At 40.8% G+C, this 27,189-nt stretch overlaps 1 protein-coding gene across 1 annotated transcript in view; it reads right to left on the bottom strand.

Annotated features, from left to right (window-relative positions):
* pex14 (peroxisomal biogenesis factor 14) overlaps window positions 1-27,189 on the bottom strand; it is a 347,718-nt gene that overhangs the window by 125,806 nt on the left and 194,723 nt on the right. The window contains exon 4 of the mRNA XM_072245373.1: window positions 18,189-18,311. Within this exon, the coding sequence (XP_072101474.1) occupies window positions 18,189-18,311 (123 nt within the window). The remainder of the gene's footprint in view (window positions 1-18,188; window positions 18,312-27,189) is intronic.

The raw sequence follows: 27,189 nt of genomic DNA, 5'->3' as shown, positions 1-27,189 counted from the left end.
AAAGTGAGCTGCTCGCAAAAACATCACCACATATTCCCACACCATCTTTGAAGACAGGAGGGCACTTGCCTACTACACATGTAAAGTTTAAAAAGTTTAGATTAATTTTGAAACATTATTTCCGAGTAGAATCGTTAATGAAACACAAATTTGAGAAAGACAATTTTTTTGTCTACTTAGGAACTGGCAATATATTGGCTTATACTTAGAAAGTTTTTCTTAGTTCAAAGTTTATGAAGTTTAAAATTCCAAGGATTATATAGCATTCAGATGGGATTTTTGCCTTTGGAAAGGATTTAGAAGTATTTATTTATTTAGAGATGCAACGCAGAACAGGCCCTTCTGGGCCCAACAAGCCATACTGCCCAGCAAACCATTTAACACAAGCTGAATCACATGACAATTTGATGATGACCATTTAACCTAATTACTGGTACTTCTTTGGAATGTGAAAACTGGAGAAGCAGGAGGAAATGCATGCAATCATGAGGAGAACGTCCACTGGATCTCCTTACAGACCACACTGGAACTGAGTTCAGGAACTCCAGACTGTCCCAAGCTGTATCATGGTACCATAGGGTTTAGAGCTGTTTCTGAACAATGTGCAAGTCTCTGATCTTCAAACCACCAAACATGATCAAATAATTTGTTTAAAATTGAATTTGCATGCCAAATCCAAAGGTATATTTCAAAATATCAGCAATATTTAGCCTTGTTTGCACCAACTGCAGTCTCTCAACTGATCAGATTAAAAAGATGGTTAAAAAGGCTTATTTCATCTCCAGGCAATGACAATTATCAGTCATGCACCCAGAGGCCACTTCATTAGGTACATCTGCCGATTAATGCAAATATCTAAACAGCAAATCATGCAGCAGCAACCAAATACATAAAAGCATGAAGACATAGTCAAGAGGTTCCCTTGTTGTTCACACCAAACATCAGAATGGGGAAGAAATGTGATCTAAATGACTTTGACTGTGGAATGATTGCTGGTGCCAGATGGGATGGTTTGAGTATCTCAGAAACAGCTGATCTCCTGGGATTTTCACGCACAACAGAGTTTACAGAGAATGGTACAAAAAAAAAAACCAAAAAAAAATCCCGTGAGCAGCAGTTTTTGGGTGAAAATGCCCTGTTAACGTGAGATATCAGAGGGGAATGGCCAGACTGATTCAAGCTGACAGGAAGACAACAATAACTAAAATAATCATGCATTACAGCAGTGGCGTGCAGAATAGCATTTCTGAACGCACAACATGAATCTTGAAGTGGATGAGCTACAAGCAGCAGAAGATCACAGTGCGTTCCTCTCCTGTACCTAATAATGTGGCCACTGAGTATATACATATAGGTTGATTGCTTAACTAGAGTGTTATTTACTTTTTAATGAAAGTCAACATATAAACAGCAATCATGGGAGGGGGAAAACCGCTCAAGGGCATCATTGTCTGATTTTTCAAAACTCAAGTTAGACTATTTTTCCACTATCATTTTAACTTGAAGTATTATTCTGAATAGATCCTCTGTTGCTAAAGGCAATGAGAAAAGGATACTTCTGAGCGGTAAAACATTCCAATTCAATTTCAATGCCAATACCATGAATAAATTATTAAACTCAGGTGGATAAAAGTATCCAGTTAAACATGTAATATAGTATGCAGATTTCAAAAGCAAAGATCTTCGAATGTAGTTGAACTCTACTCCAGAATTAACATCCATCCAAAGTAATTAAACATTCATTCAACCTCAAAATACAAATAAGAAAGTAAGTTAATACTGAAACACAGCAGATCTCAAGGACATCCTGTTTCAGGACAGCAGTATTTCATAGTACTGAAACAGATGGCTTAGGACAGATGCCTTAACACATTGAATGCTATTTCTCTAGTAGCTGCCTTCTGATAATTACGCCACATATACCGCTTAGCGTTAAGGCCATGAAGTTCCACTTTAGTCTCATCCGTCAACAAGACCTTCTTCCATATCTTTACAGTTTCTTCTAAGTGATGCTTTGCAAAGTCCTTATGGGCAAGGACATGTTTTTTTTTAAGCCAGGGCTTCTTCCTTGTCACTCTTCCATAAATATCTTTTTTGTGCAAGGCCTTAGAGATTGTGGAGTCATGAACTTCATCTCCATTTGCAGCCACTGACTTCTGCAGCTCACTCAGAGTGACTGTTGATATTATATTAGCCTCTCTTACAAGTGCCATTCTTTGCTGGTGACTAAGTTTAGAGGAGCGGCCTGACCTGGTCAGCGTGGCTATGGTTTCACAATGGTCTACACTGAGCTCCAAGGTATATTCAATGCCTCTGAGATGGTCTTGTACCCTTCCCCAGATTGTGCTTCTCAATGATCATTTCCCTGACTTGCCTCAAATGCTCTTTTGTCTTTATTTTGGTTTGGTCTGTTGAAACCTACCTATCGTTGGACCTTGCAGAGAAAATGATTATCCATTCAGGCATTCCTCCAATTTTCTACATGCAAATAGGATGAATAATTTTTCGCCTCACAATTTTGGTTTTTAGTTTTAGTAAATTGTTGACAGGTTTTGAATTTTTTCTTTTGATTTGACATGATTCACAAAGTTCTGTAAAATTAGCTCAAAAATCCTACTTCAATATATTTTAAATTTAGAAAATGAGACAATAAAATGTGAAGATAATTGTGGAGGCCTAATATCTTTTCAAGACACTATACAATCGTAAAGAGAGCTTTTGGCATATCGGCCTTCATTAATCAATTTATTGAGGACAGGAGTTAGGATGTTATGTTGAAGTTGTTTTAAGACAATGGGGTAACCTAATTTGAAGTATTGTGTGCAGTTTTGGTCACTTACCTACAGGAAAGATATTAATAAGACTGAAAAAGTGCAGAGAAAATTTACAAGGATGTTGCCATGAGTTGAGGACCTGAGTTATAGGAAAAGGTTGAATAGGTTAGGACTTAATTCCCTAGAACATAGGAGAATGAGGGAAAGTAGGCAGAGGTATACAACATTATGAGGGGTATAGATAGGGTAAATGCAAGCTGGCTTTTTCCACGGAGGTTGGGTGCGATTAAAACCATGGGTTAAGCTTGAAAGGTGAAATGTTTAAGGGGAACGAGCAGCTAGCAGAAGTGGTGGTTGCAGATTCGATTTCAACATTTAAGAGAAAATTGGATAGGTACATGGACAGAAGAGGTATGGAGGGAGCATGTGGATGGGGCCTAGGTAGATCAATGTGTGGCACAAACTAGGTGGGCCGAAGGGGCTCTTTCTGTGCTGTTCTATGACTCTACGCATCGGTGAATTGTTAAAAAAGGATTCCTCACTGAACAGATTCAGCCATCCCAAATCCAACTCAGCAGTGGCTCATGGGAAATTCAGAATGGGCCACAGATTCTCACACACTATAAATGAACTTTAAAGTGGTAGAAATATAATTAAGACCCAATGATCTTCTAAAAAGTATAAATCCTCAACATCATCCCCACTTTAGTGTCCAGTTTTGTAAAACAAAGAAACTTTGCTTTATAAAGCACAACACTAAACTAATACTGATGCTCTTGAAACATCAAATGAGATCTTCCTTCACAGAGTATCAATGCTGTTGAATGGCCAGTTATCCGAGGGTCAAGAGAGCATTCTTACGTTGCAAGAATTCCAAAATACACAATGAGGAGAGGACAACTGAAGAGAACTTCAATTAAAGCTCAAACTGATGGTTCTTGGATCAATAACAAGATCTAGGACTTGTTCATCCTGGAGATCTGCTGGTAAAATGTGAATTTTAGTGTATTGTCCAAGGATATCAGAAAAGTTTTAACTCCCAGGTTTGCTTTGACCAAAACTGGCAGTTATGAAGTGAATCATTCAGTTTATAAATAATCGGTTCATACAGCGAGCACTAGTCAATAGAGAAGTTTAGAGACAGGGTTCTAGATGAATGTCTGTTGCTGATCACCTGCTGGTATACTTACTGTCTTGGAATGACAGTATCGAAGCCCAGCCTAGCCGGAACTGTTTTATTTCTGACCGATTTTAATAATCAAATAAAAAACACTGCAACATCATACAGGCCCTTTGGCCCATGATGTTTTGTCGACCTTTCAACATTCTCCAAGATCAATCTAACCCTTCTTTCCCACATAGCCCTCCATTTTTCTTTCATCCATGTGCCTAAGAGTCTTTTAAATGGTCCCAATGTATCTGCCTCTACCAACACCCCCAGCAGAGCATTCACATACAGTTGAAAGCAGAAGTTTACATACACCTTAGCCAAATACATTTAAACTCAGTTTTTCACAATTCCTGACAGTTAATCTTAGAAAACATTCCCTGTTCTAGGTCAGTTAGGATCACGACTTTATTTTAAGAATGTGAAATGTCAGAATAATAGTAGAGAGAATGATTTATTCCGGCTTTTATTTCTTCTCATCACTTTCCCAGTGGGTCAGAAATTTACATACACTTTGTTAGGATTTGTTAGCATTGCCTTTAAATTGTTTAACTTGGGTCAAACGTTTTGGGTAGCCTTCCACAAACTTCCCACAGTAAGTTGCTGGAATTTTGTTCCATTCCTCCAGACAGAACTGGTCTAACTGTGTCAGGTTTGTAGGCCTCCTTGCTCGCACACGCTTTTTCAGTTCTGCCCACAAATTTTCTATCGGATTGAGGTCAGAAAATGATGTCAACCCAGGTTCATCCTTGGGAGCAATTTCCAAACGCCTGAAGGTACCACATTCATCTGTACAAACAATAGTACGCAAGTATAAACACCATGGGACACGCAGTCGTCATATCGCTTAGGAAGGAGACGTATTTTGTCTCCTAGAGATGAACGTACTTTGGCGCGAAAAGTGCAAATCAATCCCAGGACAACAGCAAAGGACTTTGTGAAGATGCTGGAGGAAACAGGTAGCCAGGTATCTATATCCACAGTAAAACAAGTCCTATATCGAGACATCCTGAAAGGCTGCTCAGCAAAGGAAGAAGCCACTGCTCCAAAACCGCCATAAAAAAGCCAGACTACAGTTTGCAAGTGCACATGGGGACAAAGATCTTACTTTTTAGAGAAATGTCCTCTGGTCTGATGAACCAAAAATTGAACTGTTTGGCCATAATGACCATCGTTATGTTTGGAGGAAAAAGGGTGAGGCTTGCAAGCCGGAGAACATCATCCCAACTGTGAAGCATCATGTTGTGGGGGTGCTTTGCTGCAGGAGGGACTGGTGCACTGCACAAAATAGATGGCATCATGAGGAAGGAAAATTATGTGGATATATTGCAGCAACATCTCAGCACCTCAGCCTGGAAGATAAAGCTCGATAGCAAATGGATCTTCCAAATGGACAATGACCCCAAGTATACCCCCAAAGTTGTGGCAAAATTGCTTAAGGACAACAAAGTCAAGGTATTAGAGTGGCCATCACGAAGCCCCCACCTCAATCCGATAGAAAATTTGTGGGCAGAACTGAAAAAGCGTGTGCGAGCAAGGAGGCCTACAACCCTGACTCAGTTACACCAGTTCTGTCTGGAGGAATGGAACAAAATTCCAGCAACTTACTGTGAGAAGCTTGTGGAAGGCTACCCAAAATGTTTGACCCAAGTTAAACAATTTAAAGGCAATGCTACCAAAGACTAACAAAGTGTATGTAAACTTCTGACCCACTGGGAAAGTGATGAAAGAAATAAAAGCTGAAATAAATTATTCTCTCTACTATTATTCTGACATTTCACATTCTTAAAATAAAGTAGTGATCCTAACTGACCTAGGACAGGGAATGTTTTCTAGGATTAAATGTCAGGAATTGTGAAAAACTGTTTAAATGTATTTGGCTAAGGTGTATGTAAACTTCTGACTTCAACTGTATACACACACACACCACTAAAAATCCTACCTTTGACATCCCCCCGTTCCTCTAATCACCTTAAAATGATGCCCCCTCATATTAGCTATTTCTGCCCTGGGATAAAGTTTATGCAGATCCATAAACCTTCGGCATTCTAACATCTTCTACCCAGCTGCCTAGGTGAAACAATCATTTCTTATTCTCTCTAACCTGGGAATTTGAAACCACTCTTAGCAAATTAAATCTGAACTGCAGAAAGTCATGGGTCAAATAGTTTTTAGATTTTTGATCGCCAGGATTCTTCCCTAGATGCTTTGGAATCTTGTGAACTCTGGTTGCCTTAGGTTGCCATTCAGAAGACAACAAAGTGAAGAACTATTGATATCTGATACAAGGTAGGCAGCTGCAGTACCATTAGAATCAGCATCAGAAACAGGTTTATTATCACTGACACGTCGGGAAATTTTTTGTGAATTTCGCTGCCAGTGTCAGATCTGAATAAGCAAAATGAATGAAAGATCCACTTGCAAATCAGTCAAACTACAGGAAGCTCTTGCGAAAGTCAGAACAGACGTGCCCTAGGGAATGATTTTCCACTTCTTGTAGGATGGAAATTTCTGTATTTATGTGCAGGTTAACAAGCGAGAGCACACAAAGCAACTTAGAAGTAACATATATGGAGACATCATGGGATATTATGTCAAGATGAGCATTGTGCACACACCCCTGATTCACTCAGTAAAGTTTTAATGTACACCATTACTCCACTACCTGTGGAGATTGAGGCAAGCCAAGTTCCCTATCCACCCCCCGCAATTCTCCATCTTAACTGAATTTTACAGGAGCACCATCGAATGCATCCCGACAAGCTACATCTCAATCCAGTATGGGAGCAGCAGAACATCACAATGGAAGTCCCTACAAAGGACTGTGAAACCAGCCGAGAGAATCATAGAGGTCTCCCTATCATCCACTGGGGACATTTATCAGGAGCGCTGCATATGCAGGGCCCTTAGTATTATCAAGGATCTCACCCATCCATCCAGCATCCTCTTTGACTTGCTACCATCAGGCAGGAGACTCTGATGCATAAAGACAAGAACGGTCAGGATGGGAAACAGCTTCTTTCCCCAGGCCATAAGGCTTCTGAACTCCCTGCCGCATTGCATTCAAAGTGCCACTAGATAATTTGTACTGTACCCTACAATACTTAATTTATGTACTTTACATTATTTATCTATGCATAATTCATTTTTAGACTTAATTCTTATTTTCCTAAGTCTTTATGCGCTATATATGCATTACTGTGCTTTACACCTGATCTGGAGAAACATCTTGTTTGAAGGTATACATGTATATAGTTAAGCGACAATAAACTTGACTTATGATAAAAGAATGCATCTTGATTTTTGGATAGTAAAACCCCAGATGTGAAAAGGATGCCTTGGGAGTTCTGTAAACACATCTGAATTTTTCGAAATAAAGCATTAGTGAAAGTGAATAATGTGGCCAGGATAAATAAAAATTTTAGATAGAAAGAAGGGTTTACATAGATTTGCATTCTATTCAGATCCTAATACAAAGCCATACTGATAATGATATAAATATGATCAGAAATTTTTTAACAACCAATTTTCTTAGAGTTACTTCTTTGACAGATCCTCAGGTTTGAGGATGACATGTTTCCTGTTCATCTGTCTTTTTCAGAAGTCTATTGCTAGGCTTGAAAACAAATAATGCATTTCCAAATAGTGTGTAATTCAGACTTCAGTGTTAGGGATAGTGGCCTGAGAAAGGACACTGCAATGTAGTTAACTTATCCAGCCAGTGAATTTCAAGGACTTTGTATTGCTGGCACTTTTTCAACTTTGGAGGTAGCCTGAGTCTCAGAAGTGTAGCTGAGGGCAGGGATTACTGCTGTTTGATAGTCCATGTGCTTTGTACTGGGCTTGAGATTATGATCTCCAAACACCTTTATCCTCAGTTGGCCAAATGTTTGTGTTTGCTGAGAGGTTCCCAAGACATGGGAAATGGTCCAAGTTTTTCAGGGTTTCACCTGAGAACCTTTAGGAATTATTAGCGTTTCCTCACTCCCCTACAACAAGTGTAGAATTAAGGAGATGACAAAACAATCTAATTCTCCCAACACTCACAAACTGGCTTCTCTGCCTTTGGCCTCCTCCACTGACAAAGTGAGGCTGAACACAGACTTGAGGAACAGCACCTCATATTCTGCCAGGTAGCCTTCAATCCAATAGCATGAATATCAAAGTCTCCCATTTCAGGTAACCCTCTCTCCATCCCATCCACTCCAAACCATTCCCCAAGCTCCCCGCTCCACTCATTCTAACTTCCCTATCCATACCGTCCCAGCAAACCCTCTTTCCACCCGCTAATCCTTCACTACTTACACTCCACATGTGATTATCTTCTAAATTCTGTATCGATCCCAAATTCAGAAGTTGAGGCCCAATAGGCAAAGTCCCGACTCCATTGGGGAATTTAAAGGCCCAAGGGCTGCAAGTCCATAATTTCGTTAGAGGCTAGAGGCCTGAAGACAGCTTGTCCTGTGTGTTTGCATGGGTGAGAGAGAGGGAGATACGAGGCTTGTTTTGTTGTTGTTGCTTGCGTTGTTCTGTAAACATGGTGGACATGCTAAATTGGTGCCAGAATATGTGGCAACATTTTCAGGCTGCCCCAGCACATCATTAAGTTATATTCACTGCTAACACAAATGATGCATTGAAGCGTCTTGGCCCAAAACATCGACTATTTTACTCTTTCCCAAAGATGCCTCCTGACTGCTGAGTTCATCCAGCATTTTGTGTGTGTTGCTTTGGATTTCCAGCATCTGAAGATATTCTCATGTTTGTGATGCAGTTCACTGTGTTTTGATGTACATCTGATAAATAAATGATTCTTAATCTGAATCTGTAGTTATCACATCATTATCCCAATATCCCTGGCTTTGTTTGTGTCACTTACTACATGCACATATCACTGTTGGCTCCAGATACACCATGTTCTTTTCCTATCCCACTCCTACCACTGACACCCCACCTCCTTCTCCTCTTGTCTCAGTCCAGATGAAGGGCCTCAGCACAAAATATCCACAGTCGATTTCCCTCTACAGAAGCAGAATGACCTACTTGTGGTTTGCTTAGATTCCAGCATTTGCAGTTTTTTATTTCTCCTTTCAAGCCACTGAGGTCTGACACAACCAACTTATCCAAGCAGATAGATAGGTACACAACATTTTATTCTGTAATATTTTCAGTAAAATGCTCAATTACTCAGCAATATTAAATGCTTCAAATGTTCCTCAAGTTGACTATAGCTGAATAAAGTTTACTAGCTTCATTATGAGTGGTAGAAGGCTCTAGGTCTTGAATATTTATCTGAAAAATTAAATTACAGGACAACTGGGGGTACTCATTGGCTTTTAAATCATCTGACAGATATGCTAAACCATAGCAACAAAAAATTCTTTAATATTTCAGTCCTGTTTGGTCCTGTCGAGCACTTGTTCCCAATATGATCTTATTGAACAGGTGCAGTAACAAAAACCTCTGAGCAATATTTTGGAACATCTGTTAAGTAACTTCTTTTCTACATCGCCAAGAGAACATCCTTCAATCCATTAGAGCCTCATCAGAGCACAGAGAAAAAAATGCATAACTGTTGCGGTAGTTCCAAGGCGATTGGCATACGTGGTTGTATTTGTTCAAACCAGAATGTAGTAGACACCAAGGGCTTTAAAAGTGCATTATAGACAAAGGTTTTATAGCAAAAATAACTATGAATTAACAAACAAGGGAATTGTTTAGGCAAATAATATGGATGCAATAAGAGTTGGTTAAATAAGCATTCAGGGAGAACAGAAGAGTGGATTATGCCAAGAAAAGTTATATGAGGAAAGGAAAGGAGGCAGCTCTGGCAAATCCAAAGTCAGAGCGTCGAGCAGCATGAACCACTATGCAGTGTTTCCAAGCTGACACATCGACAATCCCTCTCCTTCTTATAGATGCTGCTCGACCTGCTGAGCTCCTGTTGCTCCATATTCCAGCATCTGCAGTCTCTTATGTCTCCAGCACTGGCCCAAAAGAGCTGCTTCTATAATATGAATTCGACAAACTAATGTTGCCTTCGTTTATTGTTAATTGAACCGCTGTGGTCGGTGAGGTGAAGTTGCTCTCACAGTTCAGCTGGCTTGGGAATTCCACTACTGAGGCAAAAAGACAGGGAGGGAATACCTAAATACTTCTAAACTTGAATGCAGAAGATAAGATAATGAATGTGGAATTGCAAAGTGGTAATAAAGCTTTTATAGGCTACTACAGGTGGTTTGTAGAAAGCACACATTGCACCCAAGATACACCAATGGGCAACAGGCGGCCAATCAAGTGGGCTGATTTGTCTTGGACAGTGATGAGCTTCTTTAATGAAATATTGGGTGTTTGATGGTCTTTGTTGTTTGGGTTTTTTTAAAACAGGTTCCATTGTCTTCCTTTGTGGCTGCCTGCAAGAAGACAAATCTCAGGGTTGTATACATACTTCTGATAATAAATGTACTTTGAACTAATGTTACCGGAGTTACACTCATTCAAGTAACAGTTCCAAAGCAACTGTGATATAAACCCTGTATATGGTAGGTTTCAAGTAATAAATTTACTTTGAACTTTTAAAGTTCAAAGTCAATTTATTTTTAAAGTACATATACGTTACAATATACAATCTTAAGATTAATTTTTCTTGGAGGGATTCACAGTTGAACGAAGAAATACCAAAGAATGAATGAAAATTTACACATCAAGGGAGGCCTTCAGAAGTGAAATTTTGAGAGTACAGATTTTGTATGTTCCTATCAGAATAAAAGGCAAGGATAACAGGTTTTGGGTACCTTGGTTTTCGAGAAATATTGAGGCCCTGGTTAAGAAGAAGGAGGTGTATAGCAACTATAGGCAGGAAGAAGCAAATGAGGAGTATAAGAAATGCAAGAGAATATTTATGAAGGAAATCATGAAGGCTAAACAAATGCATAAGGTTGCTCTAGCAGACAAGATGAAGGAGAATCCTAAGGGCATCTTCAGATATATTAAGAGCAAAAGGATAGCAAGGGACAAAATTGGTCCTCTGGAAGATCAGAGTGGTCATCTATGTACAGAGCCAAAAGAGATGGAGGAGAATTTAAATGGATTTTTTACATCCGTTTTTATTCGAGAGGGGGATATAGTCTATACATGTAAGGCAAAGGAGCAGTGAGGTCATGGACTGTATACAGATTACAGAGGAAGAGGTGTTTGTGTCTTGAGGCAAATTAGGGTGGATAAATCCCCATGGCCAGTCAAGGTGTTCCCTCAGACCCTGTGGGAGGCTAGTGTAGAAATTGTAGGGGCCCTAGAAGAAATATTTAAAATATCACGAAGAACTGGAGGAGAGGTAGTGTTGTTCCATTGTTTAAGAAAGATTCTAAGAATAAGCCAGGAAATTGTAGGCAGCTGAGCATGACATCAGCAGTGGGTAAGTTATTGGAAGGTACGTATTCCAAGGGACTGGATATGAGAAGTTCTTGGACAGACAGGGACTGACTAGGGATAGTCAACATGGCTTTGTGTGTGCTAGGTCATGTCTAACCATCTTATAGAGTTTTTGAGGAAGTTACAAGGAAAGTTGATGAAGGCAAGGCAGTGGATGTTGTCTCTGGATTTCAGCATGTCCTTTGCCAAGGTCTCACATAGGTGGTTGGTCAAGAAGGTTCAATCACTTGGCATTCAAGATGAGGTAGTAAATTGGTTTAGATATTGGCCAGAAGCCAGAGAGTGGTAATAGATGGTTGCTTTTCTGACTGGAGGCCTGAGACTATTAGTATACCACAGGAATTGATATTGAGTTAATTAGTGTTTGTCATCTATATCAACGATCTGGATGACAATGTAGGAAACTGGATCAGCAAAGTTGCGGTCACCAAGATTGGACAAGGAAGGCCATCAAAACTTGCAATGGGATCTGGACGAGCTCTAAGAATTGCCTGAAAAATCACAGATGGAATTTAATGCAGACATATGTGAAGTGTTGCACTTTGGGAGAACCAAACAAAGTAGATCTTACTCAGTGAAGTGGTATGGCACTGAGGAGTAGGGTAAAACGAATGAATCTGCGAATACAGATCCATAATTCCTTTAAAGTGGTGTCACAGGTAGATGGGGTCGTAAAGAAAGCTTTTGGCACATTGGCCTTCATAGATCAATATATTGAGCACGGGAAATGGAATATTATGTTGAAGTATAAGACATTGGTGAGGCCTAATTTGTAGTATTGTGTTCAGTTTTGGTCACTCATCTACGGAAAAGGTATCAATGAGATTGGAAGAGTGTAGAGAAGATGTACAAGGATGGTGCCATGCCTTGAGGGCCTGAGCTATAGGGAAAGGTTGAATAGATTAAGACTGTATTCCCCAGAGCATAGAAGAATGAGGGGAGATTTGATACAAGTATAAAAAATTTATAGGGGGTATATATAGGGTAAAGGCAAGCAGGCTTTTTCCACTAACACTGGGTCGTACTAGAATTAGAGGTCATGTGTTAATGGTGAAAGATATAATGTTTCAGAGAACTTCTTTACTCAAATGGTGGTGACAGCTGCCAGCGGAAGTGGTGGATGCAAGTTCAATTTCAACATAAAAGAAAAATTTGGATAGTTAAGTGGGCAGGAGAGGTATGGAGGGCCACGGTCCAGGCGCAGGTCATTGGATCTGAGCAGAATAACAGTTCAGCACTGACTAGATGGGCCAAAGGGCTTGCTTCTTTGCAGTAGCATTCAGAACTGAAGTTTTACGAAAGACACAAAGTAAATCGTCACTGCAACTGAAGCAGGTCATTGCATCAGTCCAGCGCAGGGCTGAGTAAATGTCGCAAGGCAGTGAGCAGAACCGGCCCATCCCTCGCCTCCAGTCTCGACACCCTGATCTTTTCTATCTAGCCTGCCACTTAAAGACAGTAATGATCCTTTGGCCCACAATGTTGTGCTGGCTTATTAACATATTCTAAGAACAATCTAACCCTTCCTTCTCCCATAGCCCTCTATTTTCCTATCATCCATATCCCAATCTAAAATACAATGTCTCTAATGTACCTGCCTCTACCACTACCCAGGCAGCACATTCACGCACTCAGCACTTTGTGTGTAACATCACCTTTGTCTGACATCACCTCTATAATTTTTCCCAGTCATGTTAAAATTATGCCGTCTCATATTAGCAAGTCTTCATATGCAGCAAATATTTTTAAATTTTTGGTCAGAAGCTTAGTGATGTGAAGCATCCTAATTATGAGCATGCCATTACAATTTGGAATATCCCGGGGTGAAAAAATAGGGTCCTTTTCCATTCTAAGGCTCCTTTTTATTTTGTGCATCCCAACTAATCCTGTGATATAACCTAGGTGATAGTGCACACCAGGAAAAAATTTCCAAAAAAAAATTATACAACGGTGGTATCAGTTAGAAATAGAAGTAGAGACAAGAATAAGATAGGAAGTGGAGAAGAGAGGGTAGACACTGAGAAGCAGAATCGTTGAAGTAATGCCAGCTCTTGCTCCACCCCTTCCATAGAAACATAGAAAACTACAGCATAACACAGGCCCTTCAGCCCACAATGCAATGCTGAACATGTACACTGGCATGTAAAAGTCCGGGCACCCAGGTCAAAATTTCTGTTACTGTGAATAGCTAAGCAAGTAAAAGATGACCTGATTTCCAAAAGGCATAAAGTTAAAGATGACACATTTCTTTAATATTTTAAGCAAGATTACTTTTTTATTTCCACCTTTTACAGTTTCAAAATAACAAAAAGGAAAAGGGCCCAAAGCAAAGGTTTGGGCACCCTGCATGGTCAATACTTAGTAACACCCCCTTTGGCAAGTATCCCTCTACCACTAAAATGTTCCCCATGCCATTGGCTGCAACACAAGCCCAAAGTATGATCGATCCACCTCCGTGCTGAACAATTGGAGAGATGTTCTTTTCATGGAATTCTGCACCCTTTTTTCTCCAAACATACCTTTGATCACTGCGGCCAAAAAGTTCTATTTTAACTTCATCAGTCCACAGGGCTTGTTTCCAAAAAGCATCAGGATTATTTAGTTGTTCCTTTGCAAACTTCTGACACTGAATTTTGTGGTGAGGACGCAAGAAAGGTTGTCTTCTGATGACTCTTCCATGAAGGTCATATTTGTGCAGGTGTCGCTACACAGTAGAACAGTGCACCACCACTCCAGAGTCTGCTAAATCTTCCTGAGGGTCTTTTGCAGTCAAACAGGGGTTTTGATTTGCCTTTCTAGCAATCCTATGAGCAGTTCTCTCAGAAAGTTTTCTTGGTCTTCCAGACCTCAACTTGACCTCCACCGTTCCTGTTAACTGCCATTTCTTAATTACATTACGAACTGAGGAAATGGCTACCTGAAAACGCTTTGTTATCTTCTTATAGCCTTCTCCTGCTTTGTGGGCATAATTTATTTTAATTTTCAGAGTGCTAGGCAGCTGCTTAGAGGAGCCCATGGCTGCTAACTGTTGGGACAAGGTTTGAGGAGTCAGGGTATTTATAAAGCTTTGAAATATGCATCACCTGGCCTTTCCTAACGATGACTGTGAACAAGCCATAGCCCTAACAAGCTAATTAAGGTCTGAGACCTTGGTAAAAGTTATCTGAGAGCTCAAATCTCTTGGGGTGCCCAAACTTTTGCATGCTGCTCCTTTCCTTTTTTTCACCCTAAAATTGTACAAAACAAAAATAATACGCTAATCTTGCTTAAAATGTTGAAAAAATGTTACATCTTTAATTTTATGACTTTTGGAGATCAGTTCATCTTCCATTCAGTTAACTATTCACAGTAACAGAAATTTTGACCGGGGTGCCCAAACTTTTGCATGCCACTGTACTTACTTTAGAAATGACCTAGGGTTGCTCATAGCCCTCATTTTTCTAAGCTCCATGTACCTATCCAGGAGTCTCTTAAAAGACCCTATCGTATCTGCCAGACTGCCACCACCACCGTTGCCTGCAGCTCATTCCACGCACTCACCACTCTCCGCGTAAAAAACATACCCCTGACATCTCCTCTGTACCTACTTCCAAGCACCTTAAAACTGTGTCCTCTCATGTTAGCCATTTCAGCCCTAGGAAAAGGCCTCTGACTATCAACACGATTAATGTCTCTCATCATCTTACACACCTCTATCAGATCACCTCGCATCGTCCGTCGCTCCAAGGAGAAAAGGTTGAGTTCACTCAACCTATTCTCATAAGGCATGCTCCCCAATCCAGGCAGCATCCTTGTAAATATCCTCTGCACCCTTTCTATAGTTTCCACATCGTTCCTGTTGTGAGGTGACCAGAACTGAGCATAGTACTCCAAGTGGGGTCTGACCAAGGTCCTTTTCAGCTGTAACATTACCTCTCCGCTCTTGAACTCAATCCCACAATTGATGAAGGTCAATGCACCGTATACCTTCTTAACCACACAGTCAATCTGTGCAGCAACTTTGAGTGTCCAATAGACTCGGACCCCAAGATCCCTCTGATCCTCCACACTGCCAAGAGTCTTACGATTAATACTATATTCTACCATCATATTTGACCTACCAAAATGAACCACCTCCCACTTTTCTGGGTTGAACACCATCTGCCACTTCTCAGCCCAGTTTTGCATCCTATCAATGTCCCGCTGTAACCTCTGTCAGCTCTCCACACTATCCACAACACCCCCAACATTTGTGTCATCAGCAAATTTACTAACCCATCCCTCCACTTCCTCATTCAGTTCATTTATAAAAATCATGAAGAAGGGGTCCCAGAACAGATCCCTGAGGCACACCACTGGTCACCAACCTCCATGCAGAATACAACCCATCTACAACCACTCTTTGCCTTCTGTGTGCAAGTCAACTCTGGATCCACAATTCCCTCCACCTTTTTACATTGGCTCTCTCCTCAACTCACCCCCCCCCGCAGCCTTTTTCAGTCCAGATGAAGGGTTTCAACCCAAAACACTGACTGTCCATTTCCCTCCACAGATGCTGCCTGACATACTGAGTTTCTCTAGCTATTTTCTGGATTGGTCAGGGCATGAAGGGATACGGGGACAAGGTAAGAGATTGGGGCTGAGAGGAAAATTGGATCAGCCATGATGGAATGGCAGAGCAGACAACATGGGCCATATCTTAGTTTAACGGTCTTATTTATGCGTTTCTCAGTGAAGTAAGGACGTAATGTTGCGGCTTTATAAAGCACTGGTGAGGCCTCATGGAGTACTGTGAGCAGTTTTGGGTCCCTCATTTAAGAAAGGAAATGCTGACATTGTTCAGGGTTCAGAGGAGGGTTCACGAGAATGAGTCCAGGGACAAAAGAGTTATCATATGAGTAGCGACTGAAAGCTCTATTTAAAAATATAAAATATGGTACACTTAAATCCTAGAATGAATGAATGTATGACCAGTACAAGTGGAGGAAATCGTCTTGTTACTTGCACAGAACTAGTGAAACTAGAAGATCTTTATCATAAAATCATAAAGATATAGGAGCAAAATTCGGCCATTTGGCCCATTGAGTCTGCTCTGCCATTTCATCATGGCTGATCCAATTTTCCTCCCAGCCCAATCTCCTGCCTTCTTCCCCTATCCCTTCATTCCCCAACCAATCAAGAATCTATCAACCTCTGACTTAAATATGCATAAAGTCAAATCTATCAACCTTTGCCTTAAATATACATAAAGACTTGGCCTCTACAGCTGCTTGTGGCAAAGAATTCCACAGATTCATCACTCGCTAGCTAAAGAAATTCCTCCTCATCTCTGTTCTAAAAGGACACCCTCTATTCTGAGACTGTGTCCTCTGGTCTTAGACTCTCCCATCATAGGAAACATCCTCTCCACATCCACTCTATCAAGGCCTTTCACCATTTGATAGGTTTCAAATCAAATGAGGTCACCCCTCATTCTTCTGAATTCTACTGAATACAGGCCCAGAGTCAACAAATTCTCTTCATATGACAAGCCACTCAATCCTGGAATCATTTTTGTGAACTTCCTTTGAACCGTCTCCAGTTTCAGCTCATCCTTTCTAAGATAAGGAGCCCAAAACTGCTCACAATACTCCAAGTGAGGCCTCACCAGTGTTTTATAAAGCCTCAACATTACTCCCTTGCTTTTATATTCTAGTCCTCTTGAAATGAATGCCAACATTTCACTTGCCTTCCTCACCAGACTCAACCTGCAAATTAACCGCTAGGGAATCCTGCACAAGGATTCCCAAGTCTCTCTGCACCTCAATTTTTGTATTTTCTCTCCATTTAGAAAATAATCAACCTTTTCATTTCTTCTACCAGAGTGTATGACCATATTCTTCCTGACACTGTATGCCTCCTGCCATTTCTTAGCCCATTCTCCTCTTCTGTCTAAGTCCTTCTGTAGCCTCTCCACTTCCTCATAACTACCTCCTCCACCTATCTTCATATTGTCTGCAAACTTTGCAACAAAGCCATCAATTCCATCATCCAAATTATTGACATTAACAGAAAAACAAATTGGTCGCAACACAGACACCTGTAGAACACCACTAGTCACCAGCAGCCAACCAAAAAAGGCTCCCTTTATTCCCACTCTTTGCCTCCTGCCAATCAGTCACTGCTTTATCCATGGGAGAATCTTTCCTGTAATACCATGGGCTCGTAGCTTCTTAAGCAGCTTCATGTGTAACACCTTGTCAAAGGGCTTCTGAAATTCCAAGTACACAATATCAACCAATTTTCCTTTTTCTACCCTGCTTGTTATTTCTTCAAAGGATTCCAACAGATTTGTCAGGCAAGATTTCCCTTGAGGAAACCATGCTGACTACGGCCTATCTTACCAAGTGTCTTCAAGTACCCTGAGACCTCATCCTTAATAATCACTCCAATATGTTGCCAGTCACTGAGGTCAGACTAACTGGCCTATAGTTTTCTCTCTTCTTTAAGTGTGGAGTGACTCATCATGTACTACTCATTATGTGCATTGCGAGTGCAGCTCTTGACATAAACTGTAGACAGTAATTTTATGAACTATTTCCCCATGTTTGTGAGCCTAAAAACTCAAATATATTGTGCAAAAATGCACAGAATTCCTTGACTTGCTGGGTTATAGTTAAATTAGTGTGGAAAATATTGAACATTGAATCTTAGTAGAAGTTCAATTACAGAAAAACATTTTAGTGGTACATTTATATTTGAAATTCATTCTGGTAAAACAATCACACTGCCCACATCGAATACAAGTCCCATTCATCTTTGAAATGGCTCTGTTGAATGTAACTGAGAATACATACTGTATGGAACTGGAGGAAGGTATGAGGGCTGCACCAAGTGCGGTTGGATGGTAGGAGCTATTTCCTCGTCACTGGCAGTATTTGACTGCTGGAGTGCAATCTCAACTTCCTCATCAGTTAAACCTACGGAGAAAAATTAAAAATTAACTTTGCACATCTTCACTATTATTCTACACCAAACTAAGAGTTATTACACATAGAAGACAACACAAATAAATTGTCACCAAAGTAAAATCCAACATATCATCCATAGGCCCTTAATGACAAAAATAGAGATAAACATTAGCTTTATTTGCCACATGTACATCAAAGCATACAGTGAAATGCGTTGTTTGCATCAATGACCAATACAGTCCGACACACATGATAATGGGGTGAATGCACAATCTTTGAGACGACAGCAGGAATTGAACCCCAATCCCTCACACTGTAAAGCATTATGCTACCATCACCACGACCCAAAGGCCACTACAAGGCCAAGACATGACAAAAATCACTGATTAACCAGTGATAAGGAACCTGGCATCATTATATTCCTTACCCTAGAATTCAAATAAAAAGCGAGATGTTTCCAATGTTTTGGAAATCTGAGCTGTTTTGAATATTCAAAAGCTAAAACAAGTTTAATCATTAAACATTCATTCCGATATTTCAGCTAATTTGTTCTATGTTGCTACCAATCATTTTTAAATTAGCTATAGCATTTCATTCCTTGAGATAAATAGAGTGAAGCAGCAGGAAATGAAATGGGTACTAAATTGGAAAGCTCACCAATCACTAACTCTAAATTCATCAGAATAGCAGGTTAGGAGCAGCAGATTCACAGGGTGGAGTAGCCCACATGAATGGAATATACCTGAATGAGAAATTTAAAATCACCAAAACTGATGAGAGACATGGATCAAGTGGATAGCCAGAGACTTTTTTTTAACAGGGTGGGAGTGGCTTCTACAAAGGGGCATAATTTTAAGATGATTGGAGAAAAATTATAGGAGGGGGATATCAGAGGTAGTGTTTTTTTTTTACACAGAGAGGGGTGGGTGCGTGGAATACCCTCCCAAGGTTGATCGTAGAGGCAGATACATTAGAGGCATTTAAGAAATATTGATGATAGAAAATGGAGGATTATGTAGGGGGGATGGGTTTGACTGATCTCAGAGTAGATCAAAAGGTTGGCACTACATCGTGGACTGAAGAGCCTATAGTGTTCTATATAAAAAAGGGTGCTTTATGTTATGCTGGAGATAAAATTACTAAAATTCTGAACAATTCATTTTTACGTTGTAACTGAAATGAAAACATGTTGTGGGGTGGGATGGCACAGAGGAGGGGTTGGCAGCCAATCTACTTGCAAAAAGTGGATTGGTCACCATGATTTTAAAATGAGGTTGTATACCTAAGTACTATACATCTATGCATCACTTCAAATTTAACCTGAGGCTCTGCTATACTGCAGTTATATCCACCCCCCCTCACCCACCTACTTCCCCCCAACTCTCTCCCATCCATAATCTCCCACCCAAACCCAAACACAGTCTTTCCATGCTGCTTGTAACCACGCCATCCACCACCAAATGCAAGGTTCTCCAATGAGTACTCTGGAATATACTTCATTTTATTAGAGATACAGCACGGTAACAGGCCCTTGCAGCCCAACGAGCCCGCTCCATCCAATTACACTCCTGTGACCAAAATTAGCCCAGACGTCACAGGGAGAACGTACAAACTCCTTACAGTCAGTGGTGGAAATTGAACTCCTATCCCTGGCACTGTAGAGCAATGCACTAACCATAACACTACTGCGCTGCCCCACAATACCTGGGTTTACCTCAGTCAAAGATAACATCAAAATCAGCCTGAAGAAATTCAAGATTACGTTGAAAATCTGGGAAGACATTGCACTCAATAGATACAGCTGGAGGAAACCTGAACAAGAGGGAGCTGTGCTACATGAGAACTACCTCCATTGTGCTCCTGCAAAAGAAGAGACTGAACAACCAAAAGACCCAACCACTAACCACAGCCACCACTTTCTCTCATCCACACTGCCCCAGAGTATATGAGTCCTGGATCAGCCTCTACGGTCACCTGAACACCCATTGATAGACAACCCCCTTCGGAGAACATCATACTTGCCTCGAGTGATCGCACTACCACTAAAATAAGCATGGCGCATTGCATCTCATCTCAACCTCAATTGGCAATTTGCATAAATAAGCTGCAGAATTAAAATGAATAGACGACTCTAAGAATAAATCAAAGTGTTCCCAAATCTTTTAACAGAAATAATGGGTACCAAAGAGTAATTAAAGCACTGCAATCTCATCAATGGGAACAGGAAGTACAACAGATGTGATAGGAATTGATGTTGTATAAAGCACATAGAAGAAAAGGCTTGGATTTATATGGCATCTTTCATAGGCAATGAAGTAATTTTAAATTAGTCACTGTCGCAATGTAGGAAGCATAGCAGCTAATTAACGCATACCGCTCCCACATGTAACAATCTGATCACATCCAGGACATATGTTTCAGTAATGTCAACAAGCGTTGGGCAGGAAACCAGGGATTACTGTGCATTCTTTAAAACAGTGCAAACGGATCGTTTATGTTCACAGCCCAGTTAAAGTCTCACATCATCAAAAACTTGGCAGCTCCAACACTGTAGCACTCCCTCAGTACTCAGAGCATTGTTCAGATCTTCTGAGTGACACTTGAACTCAAATGTTCAAACTACAACATAAATTTATTATCAAAGTACATATATGTCACCATATATTAGAGATACAGTGTGGAATAGGCCCTTCTGTCCCTTCAAGAGGTGCCACCCAACAACCCACCAATTTAACCCTAGCCTAATCACAGGACAATTTACAATTAACCTACTAGCTGGTAAGCCTTTTGATTGTGGGAGGAAACCGGAGCACTCGGAGGAAACCCACGCACACATGGGAAGGAACATATAAACTTGTTTATAGATGACACTAGAATTGAACTCCAAACTCTGACACCTCGAGCTGTTACAGCACCGTGCTAACTGCTATGCTATCGTGGCACCCCACAGATATACCACCCTGAGATTTGTTTTCTTGCAGGCATTCATAGTGTAACAAGGAAATACAACAGAATCAATGAAAAGCTACACACAGAGACTGGCAAAGTGCAAAAGAAAACAAACTGCAAAGACAAGAAAAAAAACAAATAATATACTGACAAATAAATATTGCTGGCCAGTGGTATAGTGACGTCAGCACTGGACTTCAAGGTGAGTGGTCTTGGCTTCGAATCTGGCCAGCTTCTTGCACACTTTCTGTCGTGCTGGGTTGAGCGTCGAGTTAACAACTCAGCTTCATTAAAACAACAGTCAAAATGTTAAAGAAAAGGCAAGATTGCTGCTCAATGCGCCACAAGGCGTGGAGAGAAATAACGGCAAACAAACAGATAAATAAATAATACTGACAACATGATTTGTAGAGGCATTGGAAGTGTGTCTACGGGTTGTGGAATCAGCTCAGCGGTGAGGTGAGTGAAGATATCTACACTGCCTTCATCCAAAGTAAGTGTCACACACTGAGGCATACTAACAGGATGAACTCATCCTAATTGCTTTCAGAAATCAAACATTTCTCAGAAATGGGAGATGGTATCACAGTCTTATAAGGCATTAGGCTTTTTCCCCCTACTTCTCTCTCTAGACTCAAATTTCACAATGTGTCCTGTGATCTATGTTCAACATCTATATTGAAGGAACAACAGCTACAGCATAAACATTACAAATGCAGAGACTGATAAGTCAACCGATTACTGGGAAATAACTGCATTCATATTACAATATAATAATGCACGGTGGGATTTGAAAGAACATATAGAATTATAATTTATCCACATCTTACTTAGCACAAAGTTATCAAAATAAAAGTCCAATATAACAGTGTTATATGACAGAAAGTAAACCCATGGGAAACTGCACAGGAAAGTAAGAGATCAGAAAACAAGAAATAAGACTAGCTGAAAATCCCATGTGGTAGTCTGAAATTTGCAACACAATATATTTTGCCCTAGAAATAAATGTCATTTTGTCAAAAACCTAAATGCTCACATTCTAAACAGCTTTAACCTATTCACTTCAAATTACTACTTTATATGCAGTAATATAGAACTGATAGTTTATTAGCACTGGATAAAAATGTATCCATACAATTCTCATTATCCAATAACTGCCTATAAACATTTCCAGCACTTACTTCAAAAAGGAGACTATTTTACATTTGCTTTATTAATTCTGTATTTTATACACAATTCACACAATAGGCAATGAAATTTCATTTGTACACCATTTATCTACTGCAGCAATGATAAAAGAATAATTCTTCTATGTTAATCTTGTTAATTTTATTTTCCAAGGAATGGCTGTTTGTTTATTTACTTAGAGATACAACACAGGACAAGTTTTCTGGCCCAATGAGCCACGCGGCCCAGCAACCCACCTATTTAACCCCAGCCTAATTACAGATGGTGTAATGGCATCTGCACCAGACTTTGAGGCGAGTGGTTCCGGGTTGGAATCCAGCCAGCTCCTTGCACACTTTCCATCCGTGCTGAGTTGAGCAACAGGCTAGCAACTCAGCCTCGTAAAAAACAGACAAATGTGACAGAAACGGCAAGATTGCTGCCCGATGTGTGGAGAGGAATAACAACGATAATTACAGGACAATGTACGATGACCAATTAACTTACTAAACTTTATGTCTTTGGACCGTGGGAGGAAATTGGAGTACCTGGAGAAAACCTACACGGTCATTAGAAGAATGTGCAAACTTTCTTACAGAGGATGCCGGGACACAGTTCATAGGGAGGATGGAACAATTCCTTACAGGTGGCGTCAGAACTGAACTCCAACCTCAGAACGCCCCGAGCCATAATAGCATTGCGCTAACCGCTACGCTACCGTGGCACCCCATAAAATATGATATATGTATTAACGTTATGTGTTGTATGTTCTTGGAAATTTTAAAGCAAGGATCAGTAAAGTTGTATATATTCGAATACTCTACTTCGATCTAAATTTTCCAAACAGTGCAAACATTTTCAAGTTTCTCCAAAACATGACAGAAATTATTATTGATCTCAAGCTACAGGAGAAATATTAGAAACATCAGAAAAAGTTTGCCTTTGTATAAGATAATAAGAAACAGTTACAGCCATCATGGGTGATCTTTTACCTCAGCACCACCTTCCAACATTCATCACTCATTTCCCTCTTTAAAAAAAATCTATTAATCTCTGTCTTGTAAATACTCAGTGTCTGAGTCTGCACAATGCTCCTGGGTGCAGATGTTTGAAAGTTCACAACCCCCTCAGGGAAGCTATTTCCTCTCATCTCAGTCCTGAATGGTTTATTCTTCATCTACCTCTGGTTCTAGACACATTAGCAGAGAGGTTTGTCAACTCCCCATCTACACTGTCAAGCTCAATAGGAATGCTGTACATTTTAATAACTTCATTGCTCATTCAACTAAACTCAAAGTATAGGCCCACTCTATTTAATCTCTCATTGTATGATGAATACTTATATAGAAATCTGAAGGTCAGTGACTGAAGGTTAAGGTCTGAAAGTGTCTGGGTCACCAGGCTCGGTGGACCGTGCAATCTGAAAGCCAAGGCCTGCAGGTCAAACCCATGATCTGTCAGTACTGGGGTCTTGGCCTGAATGTCAAATCCCTGATAGGCGAGTCCTGGGGTGACGTCCAGTTGGAAGCCCCATTTCTGTGAGTTCAAGCCTAAGAAATGGAGGCCTGGAGGTGGCCTGTCCTGCGATTGGAAGCCTGTCTATGTGTGTGAGTGGGAATTGAATTGAATTGACTTTATTTCTTACATCCTTCACAAACATCAGGAGTAAAAATCTTCATGTTACATCTCCGTCTAAATGTGCAACGTGCAATTTATAGTAATTTGTAATAAATAGTTATGTACAAGAGGACAATCAATACAGCATAGAAATACAATTGTATCAGCGTGAATTAATCGGTGAGATGGCCTGGTGGAAGAAGCTGCCCTGGAGCCTGTTGGTCCTGGCTTTAATGCTGCAGTACCGTTTCCCGGATGGTAGCAGCTGGAACAGTTTGTAGTTGGAATGACTCAAGTCCCCAGTGATCCTTTTCACACATCTATTTCTGTAGATGTCCTAAATCAAGGGTCCCCAACCTTTTGCGCACCGCGGACCTGTTTAATATTGACCATATTCTTGCGGACCAGCCGACGGGGGCGGGGGGGGAGCGGGGGAGGGTGTTCAAGTTCAACAGTGCATGACAGGGAATGAGGAAAGGTGCAGCTGACTCATATCGTTTCATATCGCCAAATCATATTGTTTCTGCGCGGCGCGGTGGTTGAGGACCACTGTCCTAGATAGTGGGAAGTTCACATCTAGAGATGCACTGTGTTGTCCACACCACTCTCTACAAGTCCTGCAATTGAAGGAAGTACTGTTTCCATACCAGGCAGTGATGCAGCCAGTCAGGATGCTCTCAATTGTGCCCTTGTAGAAAGTCCTTCAAACGTCTGAGGTGAAAGAGGCGCTGTTGTGCTTTTTTCACCACACAGCTGGTAGGTACAGACTACGTGAGATCCTCGGTGATGTGTATGCCGAGGAACTTAAAGTTGTTCACCCTCTCAACCCCAGATCCATTGATGTCAATAGGGGTTAGCCTGTCTCCATTCCTCCTGTAGACCACAACCAGCTCCTTTGTTTTTGCAACATGGAGGAAGAAGTTGTTTTCTTGACACCACTGTGTCAGGGTGATGACTTCTTCTCTCTGGGCTGCCTCATTTTTATTTGAGTTAAGGCCAATCAATATAGTATCATCAGCAAATTTAATTAGCAGATTGGAGCTGTGGGTGGCAACAGTGTCATGGGTATACAGAGATTAAAGGAGGGGGCTTAGGACACAGCCCTGAGGGGCTCCTGAGTTGAGGGTCAGAGGCGAGGGAGCCCACTCTTACCACCTGGTGGCGATGTGACAGGAAGTCCAGGATCCAGCTGTACAAGGCAGGATGAAGGCCAAGGTCTTTGAGCTTCTTGTCAAGCCTGGAGGGAATTATAGCATTGAATGCTGAACTGTAGTCCAAGAACAGCATTCCCACATAAGCATCCTTTTTCTCCAGATATGTAAGGACGGTGTGTAGAGCTGTGGCTATTGCATCATCTGTCAATCGGTTGTGTTGGTAGGCGAAGTGTAGGGGGTCCAGTGTTGGTGGTAGCATGCTGAGGATGTAGTCCTTGAACAGCCTCTCAAAGCATTTGCTTATTATTGAGGTGAGTGCAACAGGAAGCCAGTCATTCAGACGTGTTACCTTTGTATTTTTGGTACAGGAACAATGGTGGATGTTTTGAAGCAGGAGGGCACTCTACACTGGGAGAGGGAGGGATTAGAGATTAAAGATCAAGGTGGTAATAGGGATTCTTCTGCTGTTGTTGTCTTGTTCTGGTGTTGCTGCTACTTGTGTTGTTCTGTTCAACATTGTGGGCATGCTGCGTTGGTTCTAGACTGTGACCACACTTGGGCTCACCCAGCAAATCCTTGATTGTGTTGATTGTTAATACTATTACACATTTCACTGTATGTTTCCATGTACTGTACATGTGATAAATCTGAACGTGAATCTTAAAATTTTAAAAAGTACAGGGATCCTTGTCAGATCACTTTCATGCTGTCTTCTCGCTCCTTATCAATATTTTGCTCCTTCTTTGCTGAATTCAAAGTTTTCCCAAATCTCATGCTTCCTGAATAAGCAAAATGCTGCAGATGATGAGAATCTGGAATAAAACGAACAGAAATGCTGTAAACACTCATCAGGTCAGGTAGCATCTATGGGAAGAGAAAAAGAGTTTAGTTTTAGGTCAAAATGACAAATCAATAATGAGTCTTTGAATAAATGCAGATACTGGAAATCTGTAATAAAAATAGAAAAGCAGGTCAGACAGCTTCTGAAAAGAGAGAAGCAGAGATAACGTTTCAAGTTGAGAAGCACAGATAATGTTTCAAGTCGATGACTCATCAGAACCAATCTTTTGTTTTTGTCTAAATTAGCCTATTTTCTTGTTGGTTACTCAACAAGCTCATCTGGAATCCTGCCATTTATACACACTGTAAATTCATTCTCCACACAGTGTAAGGAAATGACAACTTCAGAGATAACATTGTTCCAGTTATCCATATCTGCCATTATATATGCCTCGAACATTAGGACCAACCAGTTCAGATACCAACACACGTGAAATTTTACCATCACCCACTCAATTAAAAATTAAAGACACAAAATTTGGAATCTCTTTGTTTTGCTGCAGCATCTAATGATCATTGACAAGACTGGTGTTTATTGCCCACCCCTAATTAGAAAGCTGGCGCTGGTCTCATTTACATGCTACAGTTCAGATGAACACACACAAAGTGCTGGAGGAACTCAGGTGGTCATGCAGCATCTGTGGAGGGGAATAAACAGTCAATGCTTTGAGTCAAGACTCTTCATCAGGACTGGAAAGCAAAGGAAAGAAGCCAGGATAAGAAGGTGGCAGAGGGGGGAGGAGAATGAGTACAAACTGGCAGGTGAAAGGTTAAATTAGATTAAAGGGAAGTGGGGAAGGAGGAAATTAAGTGAGAAATTGGGAGGTGATAGGTGGAGGAGGTAAAGGGCTGAAGCAGAAGGAATCTGATAGGAGAGGACAGTGGACCATGAGAGAAAGGAAAAGATGACAGACACCAAACGAGGGTGATGGGCAGGTGAGGAAAAGAGAAGGGGTATGATAAAAGAGAGAAGGGGAGAAATTACCATAAGTTAATGAAACTGCATGAGTACTGGACACAGAAGACAACTCCAGCAGACTCACAGATGAAGTGTTTAGGGCCCTGAATGGTGATGAGGGAGGAGGTGTAGAGATCCAAATGCATTGTTCGAAACTCTGCTAATAGCCAGTAAAGTATTGCAAAAGATAAATTCTCAAGCA

This window comes from Mobula birostris, chromosome 27 (assembly GCF_030028105.1).
Source record: "Mobula birostris isolate sMobBir1 chromosome 27, sMobBir1.hap1, whole genome shotgun sequence".
Taxonomy (NCBI): Eukaryota; Metazoa; Chordata; class Chondrichthyes; order Myliobatiformes; family Myliobatidae; genus Mobula; species Mobula birostris.
This window is presented reverse-complemented; position numbering and strand designations above follow the sequence as displayed.